At 37.8% G+C, this 23,115-nt stretch overlaps 1 protein-coding gene across 11 annotated transcripts; it reads right to left on the bottom strand.

The window, feature by feature from the left end:
• Positions 1-657: 657 nt before the first annotated feature.
• On the bottom strand, positions 658-22,380 carry LOC124535144 (heterogeneous nuclear ribonucleoprotein R-like). Of its 11 annotated transcripts, none has more exons than XM_047111229.1 (16): positions 22,140-22,380; positions 21,793-21,862; positions 19,407-19,518; positions 17,397-17,590; positions 15,539-15,666; positions 12,079-12,320; positions 9,970-10,105; positions 9,074-9,207; positions 8,906-8,995; positions 8,674-8,823; positions 7,790-7,935; positions 6,924-7,018; positions 5,141-5,283; positions 4,418-4,477; positions 2,426-2,570; positions 658-1,652 (listed from the first exon to the last, which is right to left on the bottom strand). In XM_047111229.1, exons 3-16 carry the CDS (start codon positions 19,515-19,517, stop codon positions 1,546-1,548), a joined length of 1,881 nt encoding a protein of 626 aa, XP_046967185.1. In that variant the 5' UTR covers position 19,518; positions 21,793-21,862; positions 22,140-22,380; the 3' UTR covers positions 658-1,545. The 11 variants fall into 11 exon arrangements, with proteins under 11 accessions (XP_046967185.1, XP_046967183.1, XP_046967182.1 ...); XM_047111227.1 differs by lacking the exons at positions 9,970-10,105; positions 21,793-21,862; positions 22,140-22,380 and adding exons at positions 9,615-9,750; positions 19,773-19,978; positions 20,396-20,730; XM_047111226.1 differs by lacking the exons at positions 21,793-21,862; positions 22,140-22,380 and adding exons at positions 19,773-19,978; positions 20,396-20,729.
• Between the last annotated feature and the right edge of the window lie 735 nt (positions 22,381-23,115).

Here is a 23,115-nt window from a genome sequence, read left to right as displayed (position 1 = left end):
TAACTCGTTACCCCAATGTTAGCCCCTAAAGGGGTGAATTTAAGATATAGTCTATTCCCTTCCCCGGGGTTAAGACTATCTCAACGCCAAAATAACTCGTCACCCCCATGTTAGTCCCTAAAGGAATGAATTTAAGATGTAGCCAATTCCCTTCCCCGGGGTTCAAACTATCTTCATGCCAATTTTATTTTTAATTGGTTCAGCGATTTGTGCGTGAAGATGTAACAGACAGAGTTACATTCGCATTTATAATATTAGTTTAGATTAAAGTTTAGTTAAACTGATCATTATAATTTGTTTTGTTTCACAACAAAGAAATAGTCAATAATCCAAACTGTTAAGGCACTTTGGAAAAAGTGAGTTTTCTATTATAGGGCATAAATTTTTTTGTTATCGGCTTTTGCTGCTCCATAAATGTGCAAGTTCACGATTAGTTCAGTGATCAAAGCACTGCAGCCAATGACTACGTATATTATAAATGCGATCCATTAAGGGTACAGTTCGGATTGCAAGTAATATTGGCTTACCAATTGACCAACTCACATGGCCTTTTTGTTAACACTATTGATACTTGTAGAGTGAGTACGAGGTATTTCAATATATGTAGGTACCTTAGTGTTGGTTGGTTGGTGTCGTAAGCAAAAGAAAACAAGCACGTAATAAGGCAAACACAGTTTTGCAAATTTATTCCACATATTAACTGATACAAGATTGATACAAGTCAGAGTTCTAACAGTATGGACATGCTATGTGGTCGAAATACAAAAAAGTTTAGTACAGCGATAATAATAAACATTGCAGAAATCCTGAACTTTACATTACTACTTCTTCACACTAATGTATTTTAAAGGGAAATATGTAATAAAAATAAAGCAAAAAACTAAAGCAGGAACACAGTTGGGAAATGTTATCGATTACAGGTGTTTTTTATTTTAGCCGTAATTGATAGAGTCGTCGAGTTCGATTCATTCCATAAATTCTTTCTCGTGTAACCTAAGTTGTAAGTTTGTCAAAAAACAACAGTCAAACTCCTTATAATATAATAATTACTGCTAAAATACACATCACATCGCAAAATGCGTTCGCAGGAATAAAATATATCGAATAACATGTATTAAAAAAAACAGACAGTCGACGGGTCGGCGACCCGACGCGCGACCGCAAACAGGCAACCGCGGCCGCGCGCCCTCACAAAAATAAAGTATATATTAAATATATACGGCTAATACGACAGTGAAAACATAAGCATAACGGGAAACTTACATTCGAAACATTTCATAACGTCCTACTTTAAGATTTTTACGGAATCGTCGCGATACAAAATCGAAAACGTGAAAATCAAATAAAAAAAACACATATATAGAAAAAAGTGGAACGATCCCCCCGCTAGGGCGGGCGGACCGGGCGTAAACGTAACCGTGAACCGCTGCGGAGCGTGCGAGGCGCGGTGCGCGGGCGAGGTGCTCCCCTGCGCAGCTTGTAGTGTCTCCGGGACAGGGGCTCGCGCGCGCGGCGCCCGGCGGCGGCGCGACGGCGCGGCGGCGGCTAGCTGCCCGCGCCCGCCCACCCGCGCGCCGCCGCCGCCGCCGCGCCCAGCCGCCGCTTGCTCTCCCCCCCAGCGTTCTGCTGACCCCCGTCGTGTTTACGTTTACCTGCAAGCGCACGGCCTCGCGTCACCAGCGTACCACATGCGTGCCAATGACCAGCTGATGCTGCTACTAATGTCAATTGGTCAATGACTAAATACTAATACATTATTCACTACACAGGGATGTAAGAGTACATGGATACCATTTAAACTTTCTAGTAAAATACACAAACGATACAATCTTCCACAAACTTTAACATACAAAAAAAATTTGGACTCGCGTATAGGCTGATCTAAAGTTTGTGGAAGACATATGCAGGAGCGGGATAAAGGAAAGGAAAGGGTAGGATAGTTACCGATAAATATTTAAGAATCCAGATTACACGCAAACCATTAAACATGCTGAAATGAAATAAATTGTGTCAGGTAGTGAGCTGATTATAGAGGCCATCGGAGAGAGTCCAAATTTTTTTTAGCATAATTTTGAATTTTGTCCATTATATTGCTAATATAGTAAATCGATTTAAATGTATGAAACAATACAGTATCCTTATGAGATACGGTAATTATTTTTTTAGTAATTTGGTTGGGCTGGAAGTTTTTAACTTAAGCTAATTAAGGATTGGATCAAAAGAGAACCCTTACCCTTGCATTGAAATTAGGGTTGGACATCATTTCATTTTTAAGCCCAAAACTAACAGCTTTTAGCTAGTCTAAAGTGAGACATATTCCATTAAATTTTAACGAAATAGGCGGTTATAAAAAGGAAGGATAATATTTCGGCTAACAATCCTAATCAAGAATATCATCTTACATAACGCAAAAGCTTATACGAACCTGGTAAACTTGGCTTGGCGCGCGGGTTGCCACGCATGGCGCTGGGCGTGCGGCGGCCACGAGCGGCGCGCCGCGCACCACCACGGGCCCCAGCCGCGGCCCCGCGCCGCGCCCAGCGGGCGCCCGTCCCACATGACCCAGCCCCCTGCACCCAATTTACCGTTACCTATCTCGTAATACCAACACCCTCGGCCTTCCGTCTGATACCTCTCAAGTTGTAAAGCAATGCTAAATTGCAGAGAATAGAGCTGGCAAATCATATGACAAATTGCTTTAAATTACAAGAGCCTTTTTCTTATCGAATACGAAAGCAATTTTTAACTTTATATATTTTTTTACTATATGATCGAAATTTTACATGTTATACGGTTAACGAGCTGACGAGCAAAATCTATTTTTCTCTTTCGGCATATTAGTAAAACCTATAATGTTACCAAAAGAAACATTAAATCCAATTTCTGCCACTATGACTGAGCAGCATTTTTATTGAACGATTTCTCGTACCGGTCTTGTGTTTGTGTTCGAGTTTCTAATAATGTGAAATATCTTGGACAAATGGTTTAGCAATAGCTTCTACGTTTTTAATAACAACGCTTAAAAAATTATATATCATGTACTAACGTCCAAATCGAATACAATAGATGAAATAGATAAAAAACCCTGATATTCAAACAAGAACTCTTTTGGTGTTTTAATAATTCTGTTGCCAAAATTCGTTAAGTTCTAGCAGAGCGCTGGATATATGCTGATTAGTGGATTTTTCATTGAAGGACAAAGCAGTCAGAAACGAATGTTTTCATAATCAACGTATCAGTTAAATCTAGTTTATTCTCAAGAAAACTGTAAAGTCCGCTGACTTTCTTTATTGACAAGACGAAATTCATACCGATATTTTCGAAAGATATCTTTATTAATATAAAACTTGATCAAATCACAATTTAATATAATTAGGATTTGACGGTTGCGAGCTCTCTAACCACATGTATTGAAGTTTTTTCGTTATGTGACATATTTTTTAATAAGGCACAAGTATAGCATAAATTTGCCATCTCTAAACATGCAACGTTTGCATCTCGTTCTGATGCAGAAAATTGAGTCCAAACTGAGTATAAATCGCCCAAAACGCCAGGTTTAAACGAAAACACTTGAGAAGTACCAGTCTGAGGTGAGGGTATAGGCTTACAAGTTTGGTAACATTAATATACATTTCCATCAACAGCCACCATCTCTGTTCTACAATCACTAACAATACTCATCTATAAGACATCTAATTCTACCAAGACACTGGTGACTATTGATGATTTGTAGATAATAAAAAAAACAACGAAAATAAATCTATAGCTTGATTAAATATATTTTTATACATTTTTTCAAATTAATTAAATAATGAAGTTCGATTTTCATCGATTTCCATCGATATATATATTTTATCAATAAATATTTAAAATTATGAATTCTCAGAAGGAAATTTGGAAATCAATCGATGAACAAAGAATTCAACCATAATCATGACATTGAGAAAGTATTTGGTAAAAAAAAATCATAAATACATCTATTTTGAGTATATATAAAAGCCTTGACATTGTAATCAAACGTCTTCCATATACATAATAATAGTTTACATTTGATATTGTAATATGCGTCATTTGAGAATAATCACACTACCGATTGTTTTCTTTAAATTAACATCTTCGAAAAAGAGTGTGAATATTCTCGTCTAAATCTAATACATCATGCAGCAAATAAATAACTGCCTCAACTATATAAATACGATAGATATTACACGAGATACAAAATATGCTAAAGTATTCATGGATGTTTTTATCGATAATAATGTACTAAGAAACAATCAGGTACCTACTTCTACGCTACGAGTAATGACTCACATACTGTACGAGTGAGAGTTGCGACAGATTCTACGGTTGATAACTATACATAGACAAACAACCGATGTAGGGTAATCATAATAGTTCATATAACGCAGACTGGTACCTGAATGCCTCCAGTTAGATCGTAGTAAAGCGAGTTGGGCCCGAGAGCGAGCTCGTCGTCCTGAGTGAGGCATTTACCAAGCGGGTCAGTAAGTCTTCTTAACATATTCTCTACCTCGTTACAACAACGAGAAATTTAAAAAACGTTACACGGGCTGTCCGATATACGAAAACGACATTCCTGATCTAAGAGATATGCGGGGTGGCCAAGCTCCAAGCGTGTTATCGGGTTAGTGACAAAGCGAGCGAAGCAAAGCACTACATGGGGATGGCAAGCGCGGGATGATGCTAAGCGAGGCAAACGTGTAATGGCAACTGAAAACAACAGGGATAGGTGAGTCGGGCGCGTTAGTCGGAGTGGCCGCAGCCATGCAGACCTGATGGTGCGATCGCCGACAGCCACCCCGGCCCGCCCGCCCCCCCGGCCCGCCCCGCGCCGCCGCCCGCGGCGTGCAGCGCGCGCACTGCACGCCGCGCGGCGCCGGTGCGGGCCCGCGCCGCGCTCCGCCGCCGCTATCGATCACCACCGTCAGGCCTACACACTACCGTCTTTACCGAGTCACTGACTCCATTCTAGGATGGGAATCAACCAAAAATAAAACAAAAAGTGAAGAGTAGATGAAAAATTTGGCAAATCAAAAACCGAAAGGTAACAATGATGAGTACAGCGTCTAGTGACTAGTAAAATAATATGATAACATTAGTTAGTGTGTGTGGGACCCACCGGTTGCGCTCTGTTGGGAGGCTGGCGGACGGCGGACGGTTGCGGTGGCCCCGCGTAATCAAAATAGAACTCATCGTACCGGTAAAATGGCTCATTGTAGCCACCTCGGTAATCCCCGTACCCGTAATAGTCGTAATCATAATCTATAAACACACAACACAGGCCTTTTAGAGGCTAAGCTAAACTAACGCTAACTTACAAGCTACCGTAGGCTGGCGGTATCCGAGCCTCTGCAACACCCGTCACCGGGCAAACATTTACATACGATATCTCTGCTAGGAGGCTGTGCACACGGGAACTCCACCTGCTTCCTTAGCTCACTCACAAACGCTACGCACTCGACGTAGTCAAAGTTATCATCGACACACGGAAAAACATGCATCTTCAAGTGTCTAATTTTCATCTATGGTAAATGTTTCTCGAACATGGACTCTTGTCAAAACAAACAATTTTGAATTTGGAAAATGTTTGGTCGCTGATTTGCATTTCCCTGTCCCACCACCAAAACCTATACTGAAAGCGATGTCAAACAGATGATCAAGTCGAAATCTCAAAGACTGGTGTCGGAACGCCGCGGTACCAATGACGGTGATTACATCATGTTGAAGCATGCACTCGGGAGTCTGTTAGGGTTGTTATTACATAAACAAAGTTTAGCCCTCTCGTATACACGTAGACTTCACTTTAGAACACTTTTTCGTTTCTTCTACGTCTTTAGTCCGAAACCATGCAGAACCTACTTAAACCTAGCTCTCATTAATTCTAGCCTATAAAATAGCGTTATGAAACATGTGAGTCGGTTCACGGTCACACACTGGAGTTATATAACATGTCCGCGGCTAACAGCGACGGAAACTACAGTGTATCATCGCAACCTTATTGTTAGTAGGGGATCAGTAGCAAAGTTTGCGTGTGCGCGTGGAAACCACACCGTGTACACTTCATGTATGTGTCAAATCAGATCCTTTCAAATCGAGAAATCGTGAAAAAATATTAACTAGTCTTACAATTACTACGAAATATATTATTTTAGAAATATTTTTTCACGCTTCTCTCCCTTATCGGAATTTCGAGCTAGCTAGATTGACTTTTTCTGATGATTCAGTACTATTATGGTTTTAAAAATTATATTTCTCTTTTAATCTTTTCTTTTTAGCAAAAACTTTACAATATTGAACGAAACAATAACAAAGTCATCGAACCGTTTGTGTCATTCACTTTTAGTAATATTGTCCTCTTTAAGCTTTAAAATATAATGTTAAAAAATGACGATGGATTTGTAGACAGAAAACAGATACTTTTGAGAGCATTCCCCATTCATGTTATGGTTTGATCAAGGCCAACGATTCAGCTTCACATCAATAGATGTCGTCAGAGGGGTCGGAGACACGTACAAAGAGTCACGAAAACGCAGGTGTGAATATGGCAGGTGGTAATCTTTTATAAGAACATGTGACGTAACAGCAGCTGGGACTATTGCTAAAAACATCTGTTCGCAAAACAAATCTCACACTTTTGCGAATTCAACACACGAAAATGAGATGACGCGTGCGAATATTGCTCCAAGTGGAGAACATGAAAGAACATGTTCCTCGTGTTAAACATGACTATTGTAAACAATTCTAATCTCAGAGCAAATAAATTGTCCTCTAGAAACGTATGTATTAATTTCGTTCAATCGAAGTCATCGAAAAGTCGATCTACCTAGCGAGTAGACGCATGTGCGTGTGTGTGTGTGTGAGCGTGTGTGTGTGTGTGTGTGCGCGCGCGTGTGGGTACTGACCGTAGTCGCCGCGCGCTTGCGGCGGGCGCGGCTGCGGCTGCGGCGTGCGGCCGCGCAGCGCGCCGTGCACCGGCGAGCAGCTGCACCAATCAAATCTGACATTACACAACGATACGTTACCCTGCGCTCGCTACGGACTCGACCAGCGCATTCATCGTTAAAGGCTCGTCTTGCGAGTACCTCATTATATTACATCACGACTTTGCCATCAAATTTGAATTAACAAGGAAAACGAACAACATATTCGAAAATATCTATCAATGGAATATTAAATATAGAATTGGTATTATTTGTAAAATTTAAATATCAATGTCTAATTTACTTTTGTCTCTAAATTTCCAATAGATGACCGATAACGACGCATACTAAATAATGTGGCATACATTTTATGGGAGAAAACTATTAGTGAGTAAAATACGTGTAAAAATATTATGACCAAAAACATTTCCTGCAGAACATTACATTCTAATGTTATAGTTAATTTCATTATGATCCTTCATTTTCAGGTGACATAAAATTAAAGCTCTGACACTACCGAAATAAGAATTCAACTCTAAAATAAAATAAATAAGAGACCTTGTATAGCAGTCACGCTTATTAAAAGCTTAACCAAATGTTAAACCTTAACTTAAATTATTTAAAAAAAAATGCTAAAATAATTTCTTGGTCTCTCTGCTTCTTTTATGATTGACCTGTATTTCGCTTTAGAAGGAAGGACACAGGCCAATACTTTGAGAGAAAATTATCACCTTTAAGTCTACCAAATACATCTATTAGACGTAGTAGATGATTTAAACATTAAACACACGTTGAAAATTACAATATCTAGACTTAAGATGTGAAATAAACAAATAAGTGGAACTCACCCGCCACGGCCGTAGATCATCTGGGTCATCCGACGTTCACGCGCACGCAATATTTCCTCTTTCTTCTTCTTGTCTGAAGGGGGTTTCGCCAGCGACACCTCCAAACGAGCGCCGCCCATATCTTTTCCGTATAATTCTTCCATCGCCTGATATTAACGAGTATTATCAATTAACAGTTATTAGTAAATAGTAGTCGCCCGAGGCAACGCTCGCGTATTAGGGTATTGGTGGCCATAGGTCAGGCAAAAAGTAGCCTATGTCCTTTTTGGAGTTCAAGCTTTATACCAATTTTCATCAAATTCGGTTCAGCGTTTTGGTCGTGAAAGACAGATAGACAGACAGATACTTCCACATTTATAATAAATATTAATATAGATTTCTTAGATGACGTTTATCGGTGATCTCATCTATGATCTAAGCTGCGTGTCTCCACAAGAGGAAAATTGGCAATAATTATAATGTCAAGACTCATCGATGACAAGTTTCTCTATAATAATATAAAATGATGTGTGCGAATTTTTTCCATCAAAAATCATTAGAATGTAATGTAAAATTGTTGGACTTTCCAAAAAATTGCGAATTTTAGTGTAAACACAACTTGACCCTTGTAAGGTGTTACGATGACGGATGCAGATGTCGAAATTTGTTGTTACCATCTATCATGACTAATCTATATTGCTAGGTAAACCTTTTTTGAAAAAATGGAGCAACGGGAACTAAGTTTTTCAAATCCAATCAAAGTTATTATCTCAACCTAAAATACATGTATTTTATCATCTATATTTGCAAGATCAATTTAAAACAGCTATTGCGTATAGCTCGGAAGGCAACTAATAATAATGTCCAAACCTTGCTACAAAAATAATACAGTTATATATAAGTACCTTAACAGCACAATCTCGGTCTTCAAAATGGACGAAAGCATAATCCTTTATCTTCTTGACGCGTTCGACGGTCCCGTAACGTTCAAATTCTTCTTTCAGCGCCTCTTCCGTTATTTCTTGGGTCAGGTTTCGGACGTATAACACCTTAACCTGTTCAAACAATTTCATTTAGACATTTCCTTGTTGACGTTTTCTGTTTGGGTATTTATCAAACAAACGACGATCGACTCACTTTACTCATAGTTTGCTCGTCGGGCTCTTCTTGAGGATCAGCCCAATCCACTATAATATCACAGCCCCATACCTGCGAAGGATCATTCGACTATTAGAAAACAAAAACACTGATTTGCAAACGGCACTTCGCGGCAGACTCGTGTCGTACTAGAGGTAAACAGCTCACCTTTATTCTACCAGTTCCCAGTCTGCGCTTAGCTAACGACGCGGCTTTGTGAGACTCGTATTCCAAAAAACAAAATCCTCTATTTTTCTTCTTATCATCGGGCGAACTATATATAATTACTTCTACGAGTCCGGCTGCAATCATACAACTCAAATAAAACGCCACGAAGGGGCCACAGGCGTGAAAATTATAATATAAAGCTCCCTCCAACCCTCGCTTAAATTCAATTTCAACGCTACAAAATATGAAGCAAATCAAACGATATTCCAGGAGAACATATACGGTACTGAAGAAGTCTAGAGAACAACAGCAAGATTCTCCAGTCATTACCAGTGAGCATTCTCGAGGCGGAGGCCAATCGTCAGGTTAACACTTCGTTTGCAATCTACTTCGCGAGAGGCCGCGAGGCGGCGCGAGGCGCGAGGCGCGATCGCGAGGCGAGGCGAGGCGCGAGGCCGCCCGGGCCCACCTCGCGCCTGGCGCCGGCTCGCGGGCCCTCGCCAACTGAATAGCATTTATTATGAATTCGACAAGGACTTACGTGCGTGCCTAGTAAGCTCCTCAAACAAATCGTCCCGATCTCGATTCTTAGGGATATTTCCCACGAATAAACGATGATTGTTAAAGGAAACCGTTACGCCAATCTTTTTCCCCTTTCGAATTTCATAATCATTCAGCTGCAAGAACAATTCGAGGGAGAATAGCCAATGGCCCGGGCCGGAGCGGCCGCGGCCGCCCGGCCCATGACTGGAGAGGGACGCGGGACGGGCGGCGGGCGGCGCGGGACGCGCGGGACAAGCGGGACGCAAGCGGGGCACCCTCAGCGGTCCACACCAAGCCCCACGCACTCAACCCAACAACTATCAACTCTTTAAGTCATTCGATTGAAACTTTACCTGTTAATTTACCAAACTCTTCCAGTATCTCCTCTTTGCCTTTAGACTTGGGAATGTTGCCGACGAAAAGTCGCAGATTCGGAACGCTAATCTTAATTCTCAGAGTCTTCCCCGGTTTTATTTCGTGATTATCGAGCTGTGGGAAAAATAATAAGGGAAAAATTTTGAAAAATGGGTTTCGTTTCGGATTCGTTCTGACCGAACTGCGATCGCGGTCGGTTCCGATATCGGCCGAGCCGGCGCCGGTTCCGGCGCGTGATGCATTTAGCACAGGTCTGCGACCGCGGACGCGACAGGCGTGAGCGATGATGTCGGTTAGAGCCAATTGTGATGAGTTAACTGTACTTTGGATGATAAGCCGAAAGTGTTTTACGGAGCAAAGAGGAGAGCCTGAGATATATTAAATTCTCAGCCGGAGAACTTTTTGAAGCCAATTGAAAGTTAACCCTGTAAGTGGACCGTTTGATGAAGTGAAAATAAAAAAAGCGAGTACAAAGTGTGGTGGTAACAAAAAAAAAATGAAAGCAACTTAAAATTGAACGAGGTGCACAGTAAAGAACGGGATGATATCTCAGGAAAAGCGAGGCTAGATCAGATTACAGGTGTTATGTTTGCACATTTAAACAAATTCAGTGATTACATTTATATGGGAGGTGGCCGTATACATCGTTGGAGAACAATCTCGACGCAAAACTAAGTTACACACTTGAGACGCAATAGCAATGCTCCATATTCGTCGAGAGAGCAATGTATAGGACCACCGCCACGGGAATATTAATGACATGCTCTTTAAATGATAAAAGCTTAATATCTATATATCCCAAGTGTGACTGTGAATACGTATATTCATCAGGCAAAGGATAGCGTCTTGCAAAAGTACCGACGAGTGATTTCACTACAGTAGTTTTGCAAGTGACGCCACAATTTGAAGACTTCGTTCGAGGGGATGGAATCATCATTCGTAAACTAATTACAATTACTGATTAAAAATAGCAAATTCTCAATACTGAAAATTATGTCTATTTACAAGATTTTTGTTTTTTTTTATGTATATATTTTTTTAAATAAAGATTGAATAAAGGCTTTTGAAGTCCGATTTCAATGGACTTAACAATAATATTTATGAGCGAGATAAGGGCACATCAAGTAAAATATTATAGCAATTTTTGTATCACCCGCAATTGATTCAATATTGGGGTCAAAAGATATTATTGATGATTTCATCGAACTATATTTAGACTATACAAATGTTCGAAGTCGCCAAATTGCGGTCAGCTAACGTGCTGTGATTCAGTTATTTTTCAAGGATTATACTTAAACATTCGGCGAGTCACCTGGAAAGTAGATGTCAAATTAGAATTTAGTTTCACTTTGATTCTTCACCAATTAAACAGATGTAGGACATATCATTCAGTTTAGACACAATTTAGTGTTACCAATTAAGTTATAAAATGTTTCATGTTCTGCGATAACACTGTGCAAGATATGCGTATCGGTACAGATGTGCTTCAACATCCATATTGTTACGAAGGTTTGTGGCAACAAATTTATACTCATAAATATAAAGTTACTAAATACATCCCGAGTTTCCCGACTCGCAACATTTCAGGACCATCTAACGATTCCAACGAAATGTCTAATATTATTATTTTAGTTAGGATTAAATTCATTTATAATTTATCAATCGATACAATATGTCTTCAAGGCTAGATAAAACAGTGTACTTATCAAGATGCAACACTGACATCGAAAGCGGAACAAAATGAACGAAAATGCAGGCAAAAAGTAACAAAAAAAATTGATATTTAAAGCCTAGTACAGTTATTACAGCGCGTTGTTGCCACCAACCTTATTTCCTCTTAGCGCTTGAACCTCACGTTGAAGCGCTAAGCGGATGCGAAAGTGGTAATCATTGGACAACTTGGAGGACGAATCTGTTCGCTAACAATGATATTAATCATTCATCTAAAAGTAATTATTACCACTTTCTAGATACAAAAATTACAACACCCATATAAATATATACCCAGTAGTCTGAACTTATTTTTTTGTCTCAAACGAGCGGACGAGTCGCAAAAGAACAAGTTCAGCGCGGGCGGCGGTACCCACCTCGTGCACGGCGCGCTGCGTGGCGTCCCGCGTCGTGAACGTCACGAAGGCGTACCCGCGGTTGGTGCCCGTCATGGGGTCCATCATGAGGCGCAGGTCCCATATGGTGCCGCAGCGCTCGAACAGCGGGATTAGCTCGTCCTCGTACATGTCCTTGGGGATCTTCCCGCAGAACACCTCGCAGCCGGCGCCGGGCGTGCCGCCCTCCCAGCCCGGCGGCGGCCCGCCGTATTTGCGCTGACCTGCGGGCACGCTTTGCTCACTCTCGTCCGTGCGACGGACTTCTCATACGATATACGAGGAGCGCCGACGCTTATTAATAGGAAATTGAGCCAGCCCTTTATACTTTCACCTATTGTAGATTCACATCTCAATCAGAAAAGATGTTTTGATCATATCGCAATATCTATAAATGCTGCTAATGAAGTGATCGGATAAATAATGCTGTCTTCATATATTATATATAACAGATAGAATGAAATCTGTATTTACCTAAGTCATGTTAATGATCTTTTATTTTAAAATGTTACGTTTTTTGCACTCGCAAATAATGTTTCAATTTAAAATGTTTATAATCGTAATGGTAATCAATTAAATCGAGTACTAAAGTCAGAATGCAACATTTTTCAACGCGTGTCACGCAACGGTTAATTACTGTTGATGTGTTGCGCTTATATTATTAATGAAATCAGTTCTCCCGCCTAATTAATTCGCTCAAACAAAATACGCAAACACCGCGTGATTCATGAGCCGTTTCCTTTTCACTCGATAAGACTGATTTTGCCAAACAAATTTCAAAACTATTTTTAAACATTTATACGAAAAAAAAAGGCTAAAACGCATGCTATTCAAATTTAATTGTTGACGACAGAAAGCACTCCTCTTTAGTGTTACATATAGAAAACGTTGCACTCATATATACGCCTTGAAATTCTGCAAGTATCATATGTTGAAGATAATTTAATTAAAAAAATCGGTGTTTTATTATTATATTACACTTAATACTTATTAGAATATTATTAGAATATTAGAAATCTTATATGACATTTCCAGAACCATTAACAAATTTTAATCGAATCAATTTTTAATTTTGCACCAGAGTTTGGCAGTACTACTATATATTGAATTTCCTAATTTTCATAATAAATACTTTGGCTAACGACGATTAAGGTTCAAGTTTTAATATTGCTGTATATTCCAGTAATCGTAAAGGTGGTCAAGACGTCGCAGGCACGCGATCTAGTTTATGCAATCCGGTGCATGCATCTGAACTGGTTTAGAAATCAAGCCGATATTATGTTACGCTTGTATCGGATTTAAATATATATAATATAACTGTCACATCGTCCGTGTGAATGCATCAAAACATTTTCAAACTTGAAAACCAAGAAGCTTTTCCAGTAAAATTCAACTCATCCAATCGTGTAAGCCTTTTTGACATAAAACAATTTGGCAAAAGGTAAAAAAAAATTAAAAATTTAAGCTTAAGAGTAAGTAGCCGAAAAAGACCACAGCGGCGCGCACTTGGAGAGGCCTATGTCTAGCAGTGGTCAAAAACGGGCTGATGATGATGATATTATATATTTTAGACACCAATTTTTCAAGTCAAACTGTATAAGACGTGATTACAATTGATTTTGAGTGCAACATTTCAAACGTAACGTATGAGTGAAACAAAAGTTTCACTTCTGTACCTACTGTATCCCGAGCTACCGACTTCAATTCAACAATGATATAAGCTATTACTCAAGCCGAGTATCGGAGAGTTCGTTAAAAATAAAAGTGGTTCCGCGTGATGCGCGCACATCTATCAAACATACACAGTAATTTATTTCGTCGGTTCTGTGATATTAATACCGCTGTGTAACAATGACAGCTGATTAGAGTCCAATGTTTTTATTGTATACTCAGGCAGACGTCAATATTAATCATTGCTCATAACACAAACGCATCAAACTTTGAAAACTGCACGACCCTTGTGCATTTAGTTCCATTGGCTCACTCGCTGTTTAAACCCTATCAACGATATCAAGTATGCCTTTGTCGGTGCAATATATGTGGTGGTATTACGGTTACAGCATAGCAACTGTTGCTATCGAACATTTGTTGTGTATTTGTAATGTTGGAGTATATATTTATATTTTTAATATGAGACAACAACACATACACACATTACTCTGATCCCAATGTAAGTAGCTGAAGCACTTGTGCTATGGAAATCAGAAGTTATGACGTTACCACAAACGCCTAGACCCAAGACAACATAGAAAACTAATGGTAATCTACATCGACTCGGCCGGGAATCGAACCCGGGACCAGAGTGGCGTACCCATTTGATTTGATTTGTTATCAATCTGCGGTTGCTATGTTATAACCATTATAGCACCAATGGACAGAGGCTTTTCTGTTTTATGACATTTGAATTTATAAGCGTTATCTATGAACGCTTAAGGAGTGATCAGTTAAACAATAGTATGTTTTCAAACACACAACAAACCTATACAAACGCTAAGCATCACCGTTTTAGTGTGACTATTACGATTGTTTTATAATACTTTTAAAATTACTCAACGCTATACGTTAAAACAAGACTATTCATTTTAAATCATAACACCGACACCTCGTTTACGGTTACCTATATTATTTTCATACGAGGTCCCAATTCTCAGAATTGGCCCGATAAGATTGGACCTAATGTGACCATTATTTTTATTTCTTAAAAAAATATTTCTCAAGCTATTCCAATCTTTAATCAACGTGTTTCAAATTAAGTCACAAAAATAATCAGAGCGTTTATATCGCGATATCGATAATCCAATGCTTATGAAAATAATTAATTGGACATCTCGAAGATAGCTTACATAACACGCGTTAAGTAATAATTGCAGAGATAATATTTGCAACATATTATCAAAGTACATTTTACTACTTGCTAATCAAACATTATCCAAATGTATCATAAATATCGTACGTTCATGCAAAACAGATTTAAAGGTAGTTTACATCATTGTCCACAAACCCGCATTGGAACAGGGTCGTGGAATATGTTCCAAACCCTCTCCTTAATGGAAGAGGCCTTATCCCAACAGTGGGAAATTTAATGGCTGTTACTTTACTTTACATCATTGATACTTTATTAGATCTGCAATTTAATTTTGTAATTTTACATCATTCCTTTTAAATGTTTGTTTTAAACTACATATAATAAGAGCCAGTCGTTCCGATAATATCTATGAGCTGCATACATCCTCAACTTCGTCGGGGTGAATCAAGAATTTCATTCACTCCTTGAATACAGCGTCATCAACTAGGTCCATAAAACCTATCCAACCAAACTCAAAAACACACACAAATAAAATCACCTAAGTCGATCTAACCGCTTAGGTAAGTTAACCTACCTGCTAAGCGGTTATATATGTACATATATGTGTTATGTGTATATGATGTGTATGTAGCCTACCTGTCGTCACGTCTAACGTGTAACCGGTCCTCTCCAAGATCTGTTTGATCTTCTCTTCGTCGGGTCCTTTGACCTGGACAGTGGACGACAGCGCGGGCGCGCCCTGCACTCCCGCTCTGCTTTTCTGTCTGGAATATCGATACGTACACGTTATGTACATATTATATACATATATATACTAATACACACAAATAAATAATCTTATTAGAATTCAAATCAATGTTTATTGAGAACTTCCCCCAATTTTCATAAAATTCATTGTATTGTATTTTAAATTTAAAGTATTTATTTTTAGTTATTGCCTATATAAGGCAGATACATATATGATAAATACTTGTCTTGACTTATGTAAATGAAATTTCTTAACAAATCTCAAAGATGATATGACGCAAACTTTGAAAGGAAAATAGAAATGAAAGTCTGAAAATATTAACGCTAAATTATGAAACTAACACTCGCGCCCGAGGCTCGACACTCGGCCCTCGCGTCACACTCGCTAACCCCTTGGGACACGCGTTCACTAATTGGGAAACACTGACTCAGTACTTATGTTTGTCTATGAAGAATGCATACGCAACATACCATGAAATACATCAGAATGACATTCTTCGCCAAATACTTATACATAAAACTGATAAAGATGTTTAAGGCAATTTAAAAAATATTTAGAAAAAACTAAGAATTTGTTCTAATTTTAAAATTTATAATAAATAGATAGATGAGGAAAAGAACCATTTGATGGTAAGTGGACAGCCATAAACACAGGTTAAAATAAATAAACGAAATAAGTGCGCCGTCACTCATGGGACCTGAGATATTATCTCTAGTGCGTGTCATTACACAGGCTCAGTCACCCTACCAAACGGGGGGCTAGACAAAGTGTAGTCGACAATAAGTGATTTCGAACTTCACTTTCATCTAAATTATTCAATTCAACACGTCAATTGTTCATCACATTCATATTTGTCATTTCCATACATTACTGATATATTTGGTGAGTGATTATAACCCGACACGATAAAAGAGCAATATCATTTCCTCATATTAGTTCAGATATCGTGAACAACACAATCTGACACCATTATCGAATTCTAATAAGACTAAGAAACTCATTTGAAAATCGAATTCGAATACGTTCGAAATTTGAAACAAATAAAAAATATATAAAAGTAGGTTAGATATTATATCAAAAATAGCAGTACGTCAGGGAAAATAATTCGCTATCGAATTTATAAAATATGAGTAATGCTTCAATGGAATTTTTTGTTTGCTTTGTCATTCCTTGTGGCTCTTCGTACAAGGTTGCGTTAAAACTTATAGGAGCTTGCAAATATGCGTCACACGCCGCCAAGAGGATAACGACCACATGTAATCTAATCTTGCACTGTATGAATCGTCGCAAAGTATTACAATTCAATATTCATACTGCATTTGAATGCTAATAAAAATACGTTTTATTAAGGAATCGAGTGCGTTGCCTGAGTTAAATACATATACACATATATATGCCTGTCCTAAATGTTACTGGGTTATGAAGTCTCATAATTCCACAAACGACTGTCATATTGCAGATTTTCGAAATTATCAACTCGTCGGAGAGTCATCGACGATGCCGCAGTATGATCACGGGATGCAATGCGGCAAGTAATCTGCAATTCAACTAGATGGCAGCACTCGTTCATAAAAATCATCATTTCAATTCAAACTGCTGCAGTCCGCAACACGGCCGATAAGTGTCAAATCAATTTTTCGAGATGACCCAGATACTGATCGGACAATTTGGCCATCATCCAATATTTTAGGTAGGGCTGACAATTGCAAAAAAAAAAAAAATAAAAAAAACAAATACCGTACTCACCTATAGGTTTTCATGACTCCACATAAATAAGCACTTTTATTAGATACATGTTCGAGATTTGAATCTAAAAATTGTCCAAGAACACTTAAAGCACCGTCGGATGGAAATTCTTTTAAGGCATCTAACGCACGCTCGTCCAACTCTGCGTGCGCTAGCTTTCCAGTCTTATAAATATCGTCGAGCTTGCTTGCTACCTGGAAAATACAATAAACATCGCTTTATTCTACATCAGAGGTTCAACGGCCAAAAGAGTTATTCAGATCTCTAAAGACTTCAAGTCGCAAGTTCGAACCTTCTAAACTCGATAAGTGCGAAATCGACGCCGATAAGAAATGAGACGTGAGTGTGAGAACGTGTCTTCAGATAATAACGATTGAGAGCGTCCTCAATAAAGTTCATAATTAGTCATCAAAGCCTCATTGATAGTGTGTTCAGAGCTTTATCTGACCACGGAACTACCGCGCAAAGTTATATTACAAACTAGATGTATCTTATAAACAACACAAATAGAGCTTAAACGTTACGATTCTGAAGTTCTATTTTCAAAATCATTACCTACTTTTTTTTTTTTATTCAAACTCATCAAATGCAGAGACGCGAGTAAGAGTGAGATGGCGAATATGTAAAGACAACATAAATATAGTCAACGGCGACAGGCTTAAATTTTTTAACATTACAGGAAGCAGGCGTGAGTGAAGGTGAACCACTTGCAAGATTTAATACCAGTTAACCAAACAAGCTTCAGTTATAGGCCAGGAGTGATGGTGTTTCATCACTTTAATTATAGTAATTACAGGGCTAAATGTAGGATCTTTAAAGTCTCCTTCAACAAATACAAGTCTTATTATTAAGGCCATAAGGATGTCAATGGAACAACTGCATTTATTAAATTTGTAATTATGATTCCAGAAAAATATAATAAAACCTTTTTTAAATTGTACATGTAACTATTTAAGTCATTACAACCTAATGTCTTTGCCCTTGCTTGTTATTATAACTTTTGTATACATACATATATGTTAATCTATTCAACTGCTATGGCAACAATGTCCAATTTAAAATCCTTATGAAGAGAGATAATTTCATATCAAGGGTCAATATAGCTAGAGAAAGAGTAAATCCATTTCAAGATTATCCAAGTCAGGTAGGTCAATTTGTAATAATATTTATGATACAAGTCAAAACATTGTTGATAATTTCAGGTGTGGCAGCACATTAAGTCTAAAATATAATCCCATAAATATTTCTAGCTATGCGTCACATTTGATAAAATAATTCCAAAAATTTGCCACCTTCATCCTTCATAAAAAATCATTTTTATTTATAACTACTATTAAATACAAAGAAAAACAATTCCACCAACATATCCTTATCTTTTAATTTAAAAAATTATATATTAAAAATGTTCTTATTTGAATCTTATTGGAATTCAAAAATATGTTTTGATTTATTTAATTTATAAGTTGGCAACATTGTAAAAACTTATATGAATTACTTTCATAAAAGACTCTTACATGAAATATTAACATTAAGATTAAATTGGAATTAAAAATTTGTATGGGAGGCGGCTACTTCATGCAGTTAAAGTTTGCAAATTATTAAATTGCAACAGTTTAAAAGATAAATTTTACTATTTTAAAGTAGAATAATTATAGCTGTTAATATATTTTACTATAAATAATTTAAATGATATTATATATGTCAGGTTTTGGTATGTATTCAAGTTGATGAACAGCGGAGAAAAACTTGTAATGGCAAAATGAACATGAATCATGTGAAAAAGAAATTATAAATGTATCTTAATAAACTGTTTTATAAATGAGTTCAAATATTAAATACTTTATTGCCTTCTCAGATACTTTTAATGTAAATTTAATTTTTTTTTCAGTGCAACTCGCTGCATTATGAAATTTGCAAAAATTGGACCTATGCTTAAAATTACTACTAAAGTATATTAGTCTAAAAGCTTAATTATATAATATAGTCATGTTTAACTATAAAATTGCTCACCTTTGTGTCCAAGCCATATTCTATAAGTTTGTGGTAATCTGGTGTCCGGCCAACATCAGAGTCCTTCCCGGGGACCTCTTCTAGGGATATTTCTCCATTACCCTCCGCCATTCTGCACAATTATTAACTTTTTGAACACGCACTACACTCTTGCACAGCTACGCACCGACTTCAAAACTTTCAAATTAACTTTATAATAACCAGCTTGTTCTAGGTTGAGCTCTCAGAGAGCTTACTACAGAATGCAAATGATGTCATATCGAGAGGGCAACGAATACGAAACAATGCTACACATACATCACCAAATTATTATCTTAATTTGATGACTTATAAACAACTAAATAATTATGGGAGAACAATATTTACCTTATTTTACAATTTTTTGTAATTTTGGAAGAAAATGACAACTCTCTAATTGTCCGAAAAACAAAAAAACAAATGATGTTCAAACATAAGAAACTGTGAAACAATAGGATAGTGCACTCCTCATTCCATCCGGGTAAGGCGTAATTTCAAAAAGCGAATGCGCGGGTCATCGCATTCTTCTAGTGATGTGAAACAAATTTTTGAGCCTAAAATAAAAATTGAAATTATAACATAGAAGTTAACAACTACACTTAACATAAAGGATGCGAAATCCGGCGGTCAATGACCGAAATAACACAGAGTATATTCGAAGAGAACTTTTAAATTGTTAAACACAACACTTTTTAACGAATAATCACTGTAAAAACACTTTTACAATCCTTCGGTATCAAAATACAAACACAAGTAACTTTCCGCGCATAAAACTTTGGCAAATGCGAAACTGCAATAAGTTGAGAGTGCAACTGCATTGCACTCGATAAGAACCGGCCGGCGCGCGCCTGAATTTCCAAGAAGATTCCAATTAGAATAAGCACATTCGATGCCAGAAGATAGAAAACACTATAACACACAATCACTTTGCAATATAATTAACCTGGAACACTGTACACAAATATAATTACCTATTAATTTTGCTAGTTGGTGGCCGAGACAGATATGGCGGCACCGCGCGACGTCAACGTGACCGCCAGTACGGGGTTCTCATAACGACGCGCGCGGGACATGCAACGAGGAGTGCATTCAAACTTTGAAAGACAAGTAATGTGTTCAAAAAGTTGTAAAGATCTCTCTCTGTTTTCAGAATTAATGCGACCGCAGCGAGTAATGGGATATTTTTATTGCACAGAGAGTTTTTGCAATGATTGCGAATAATTTTGAATGTGAAAGAGCGCGGCGCGTCGCGCAAGGCTGCCGGCCGCGAGGTGAGACAGGCTAGCGGCAAGACGGCGGCGAGTGAGAAGCCGAGAGCGAAGGGGGGAGGGTGTTGCAACCGGCGGTGCAGGCGTGCAGCAGCGACGACGCCGCACCGAGCTCGCTTGCATACTTGCATATACACTCACACTTGCAAACCCTCTGACCTTCGTTACTTGTAAGTCGTAATCGATTCACTGTAAGAGTTTTGCCTTTGTTACATATAGTTTCTCCGAGAAACTTTAAGTAAAACATTAAAAGTTGATACCTAACTTTCAACAACTACATTGCCACTTATTAAAAAACACAAAGTTTTTTGATGTGACATCAAACAAACTTTAATTAAAACAATTATCAGTATTGCCGGTTTTATCCAGTAAGATTCTCATAAATGCAAAAATAAATAAATAAATAAATAAATACCTAATTAGAAATAGAAATTAGAAATTGACGACTCATAAAACTTACTTTAAATAAAAAAAATACTAATAGCCTTCTATCCAATATCTATTTTTTTATTGTTCTTTTTAGATATTCTATTGTACAAATCACATAACAAATGACTCAAAAAATCACACGGTTACTAATCGACAACGTCCAATAGTGGAACAAGGTTCATTACTCTTTGATATGGAAACGAAGGGATAAAAGAGTTAATCGCAATAACCCCCTTGCTTTAGTTCGCTTCACCTGCTGATTATTGAAGCCGTATGTATTCGCGACACATACACAAAACTGGCCTTCGTACTTTGCGTGTATGTGTAAGAAACTTGGATCTGTATCCGCCGCATAATGCATATGTGGGTAGATACTTAGATAGAGCGGCTACTGCGGGTGCCTCGCTTTGTGCGGACAGAGTTCCAAAGCGGCCCTTTCACCGCGAATATGAATCTTACACGAGGCCTATGTCGCGTCGAGAATCGCTCAGTACTTAAGACAGACTCGCTTCACAAAGAAGTCGTGCGTAGTATGTATGGTGTAGCGGCACGACAGACACACTTCCTTTCTCACATTTTCTTGATATCAATAGCGTTAAAATACAAGCTGTAAAACGAACTCTCCCCGAGTTTCCGGCGGGTTAAGTCTTCTTGAGAAAGGTTTCGCTCACCTCACACGTCTGTTTTATTCATATCTGATGAATAGTATGGCCCATTGTTCGGTCATACTTCAGCTTGGCACTAAAAAAAAATTAAAATATTAAGAATTTGCAAAACGGCACATCACTATCTTCGAAATTTGACAGATTGACAATTATTATTTTTAATTTTGTTAAAAGACCTATCTTTGGCATAAATAAAGATTAAAAATAATCTAGATCAAATAAAAACTTTTCTACAAACATGTTGTAACAATCATACTATTGATAAAAGTCAAATTATTATATTAAATTTGTAATAATAAAATTTACAGTGCTTATAAGCTTATAGTTCACTAGAACGAGGAATTCTTACTCACCGATTCTCGTAAGGACCTTAGAAATAGCGCGAATCATCCGTCACGGACGTCTATAAATATCCATTTTGCAAATATACATAGCTTCGCAAGACCGCGCTGGCCGCGCGGCGTACTACATTAGCGATAAGGCACTTAGTGCGTATTTTAAATACGTCAACAGTTCGTTGACCCGCGCCGTTTCGCACCGTACGTTGTCGAATTTATTGTGTCTGTAGATTTGTGGGTCGACCTCGACGTCGTCTCACTGCACTACCTGACGTCAAATGGAGGGCCCAGATGATGATGACGTCATCTCACCGAATCCAACTAGCCGGTGCTTCTAGTTCTAGTTAATATAATACGGTATTCACAAAACGCGTACTATGAATTATAATACTTGCCCTAATCTAACCTGTCGTTATGAATAGTAAAGTAGTGTTACTGTAGTGGTTCTAATCGCGAAACACATGTGTGTCGAGGTCATTGCTATTTGTTTTTTTTTTTTTAATTCAAGGGTAAAGATGTTTAGTAGACATGTTTCAAATGATGTTTTAATTAAAACTTAATAATCAAACTTATATAAATGAATCAAGTTTTAAACTATTATGAGTTCTTGAAATACGTATACGTATATTACTCGACAATTTATTTTATATAGATAAAATGAACATCTTCAATTTCTAGCAATAATTGAAGATAATTGTAAAATCAATCACATTAGTGATGTAGTAATAATAAAATGCTATTTGTACATATTTTTCGGGACACAAAACGTGACATAATATGTATATTTGAATACAGAATGACTATTTATTAAGTATATAAATTTAGGTTATATACCTATTAAATATTATAGTGCTCATCTTTATACGCATACATATACTTTATCTAACATAGGCATTCTTTTCATGAGTTATACAAACTTTTTAAAGCGCAATTAAGTCGTGGAGTCATCTCATCCCATTGTCATCGAGGTTCTCGACCTTTGCGCGCCGCA

This window comes from Vanessa cardui, chromosome 14 (genome assembly GCF_905220365.1).
Source record: "Vanessa cardui chromosome 14, ilVanCard2.1, whole genome shotgun sequence".
Taxonomy (NCBI): domain Eukaryota; kingdom Metazoa; phylum Arthropoda; class Insecta; order Lepidoptera; family Nymphalidae; genus Vanessa; species Vanessa cardui.
This window is presented reverse-complemented; position numbering and strand designations above follow the sequence as displayed.

Coding starts and splice junctions, on each gene's coding strand:
- LOC124535144 (XM_047111229.1), bottom strand. CDS start 19,517: ATGGCGGAGGGTAATGGAGAAATATCCCTAGAAGAGGTCCCCGGGAAG. Junction 17,591..19,406: donor AATATGGCTTGGACACAAAG/GTGAGCAATTTT, acceptor TGTATTTTCCAG/GTAGCAAGCAAGCTCGACGA. Junction 2,571..4,417: donor ATCTAACTGGAGGCATTCAG/GTACCAGTCTGC, acceptor AATTGGGTGCAG/GGGGCTGGGTCATGTGGGAC.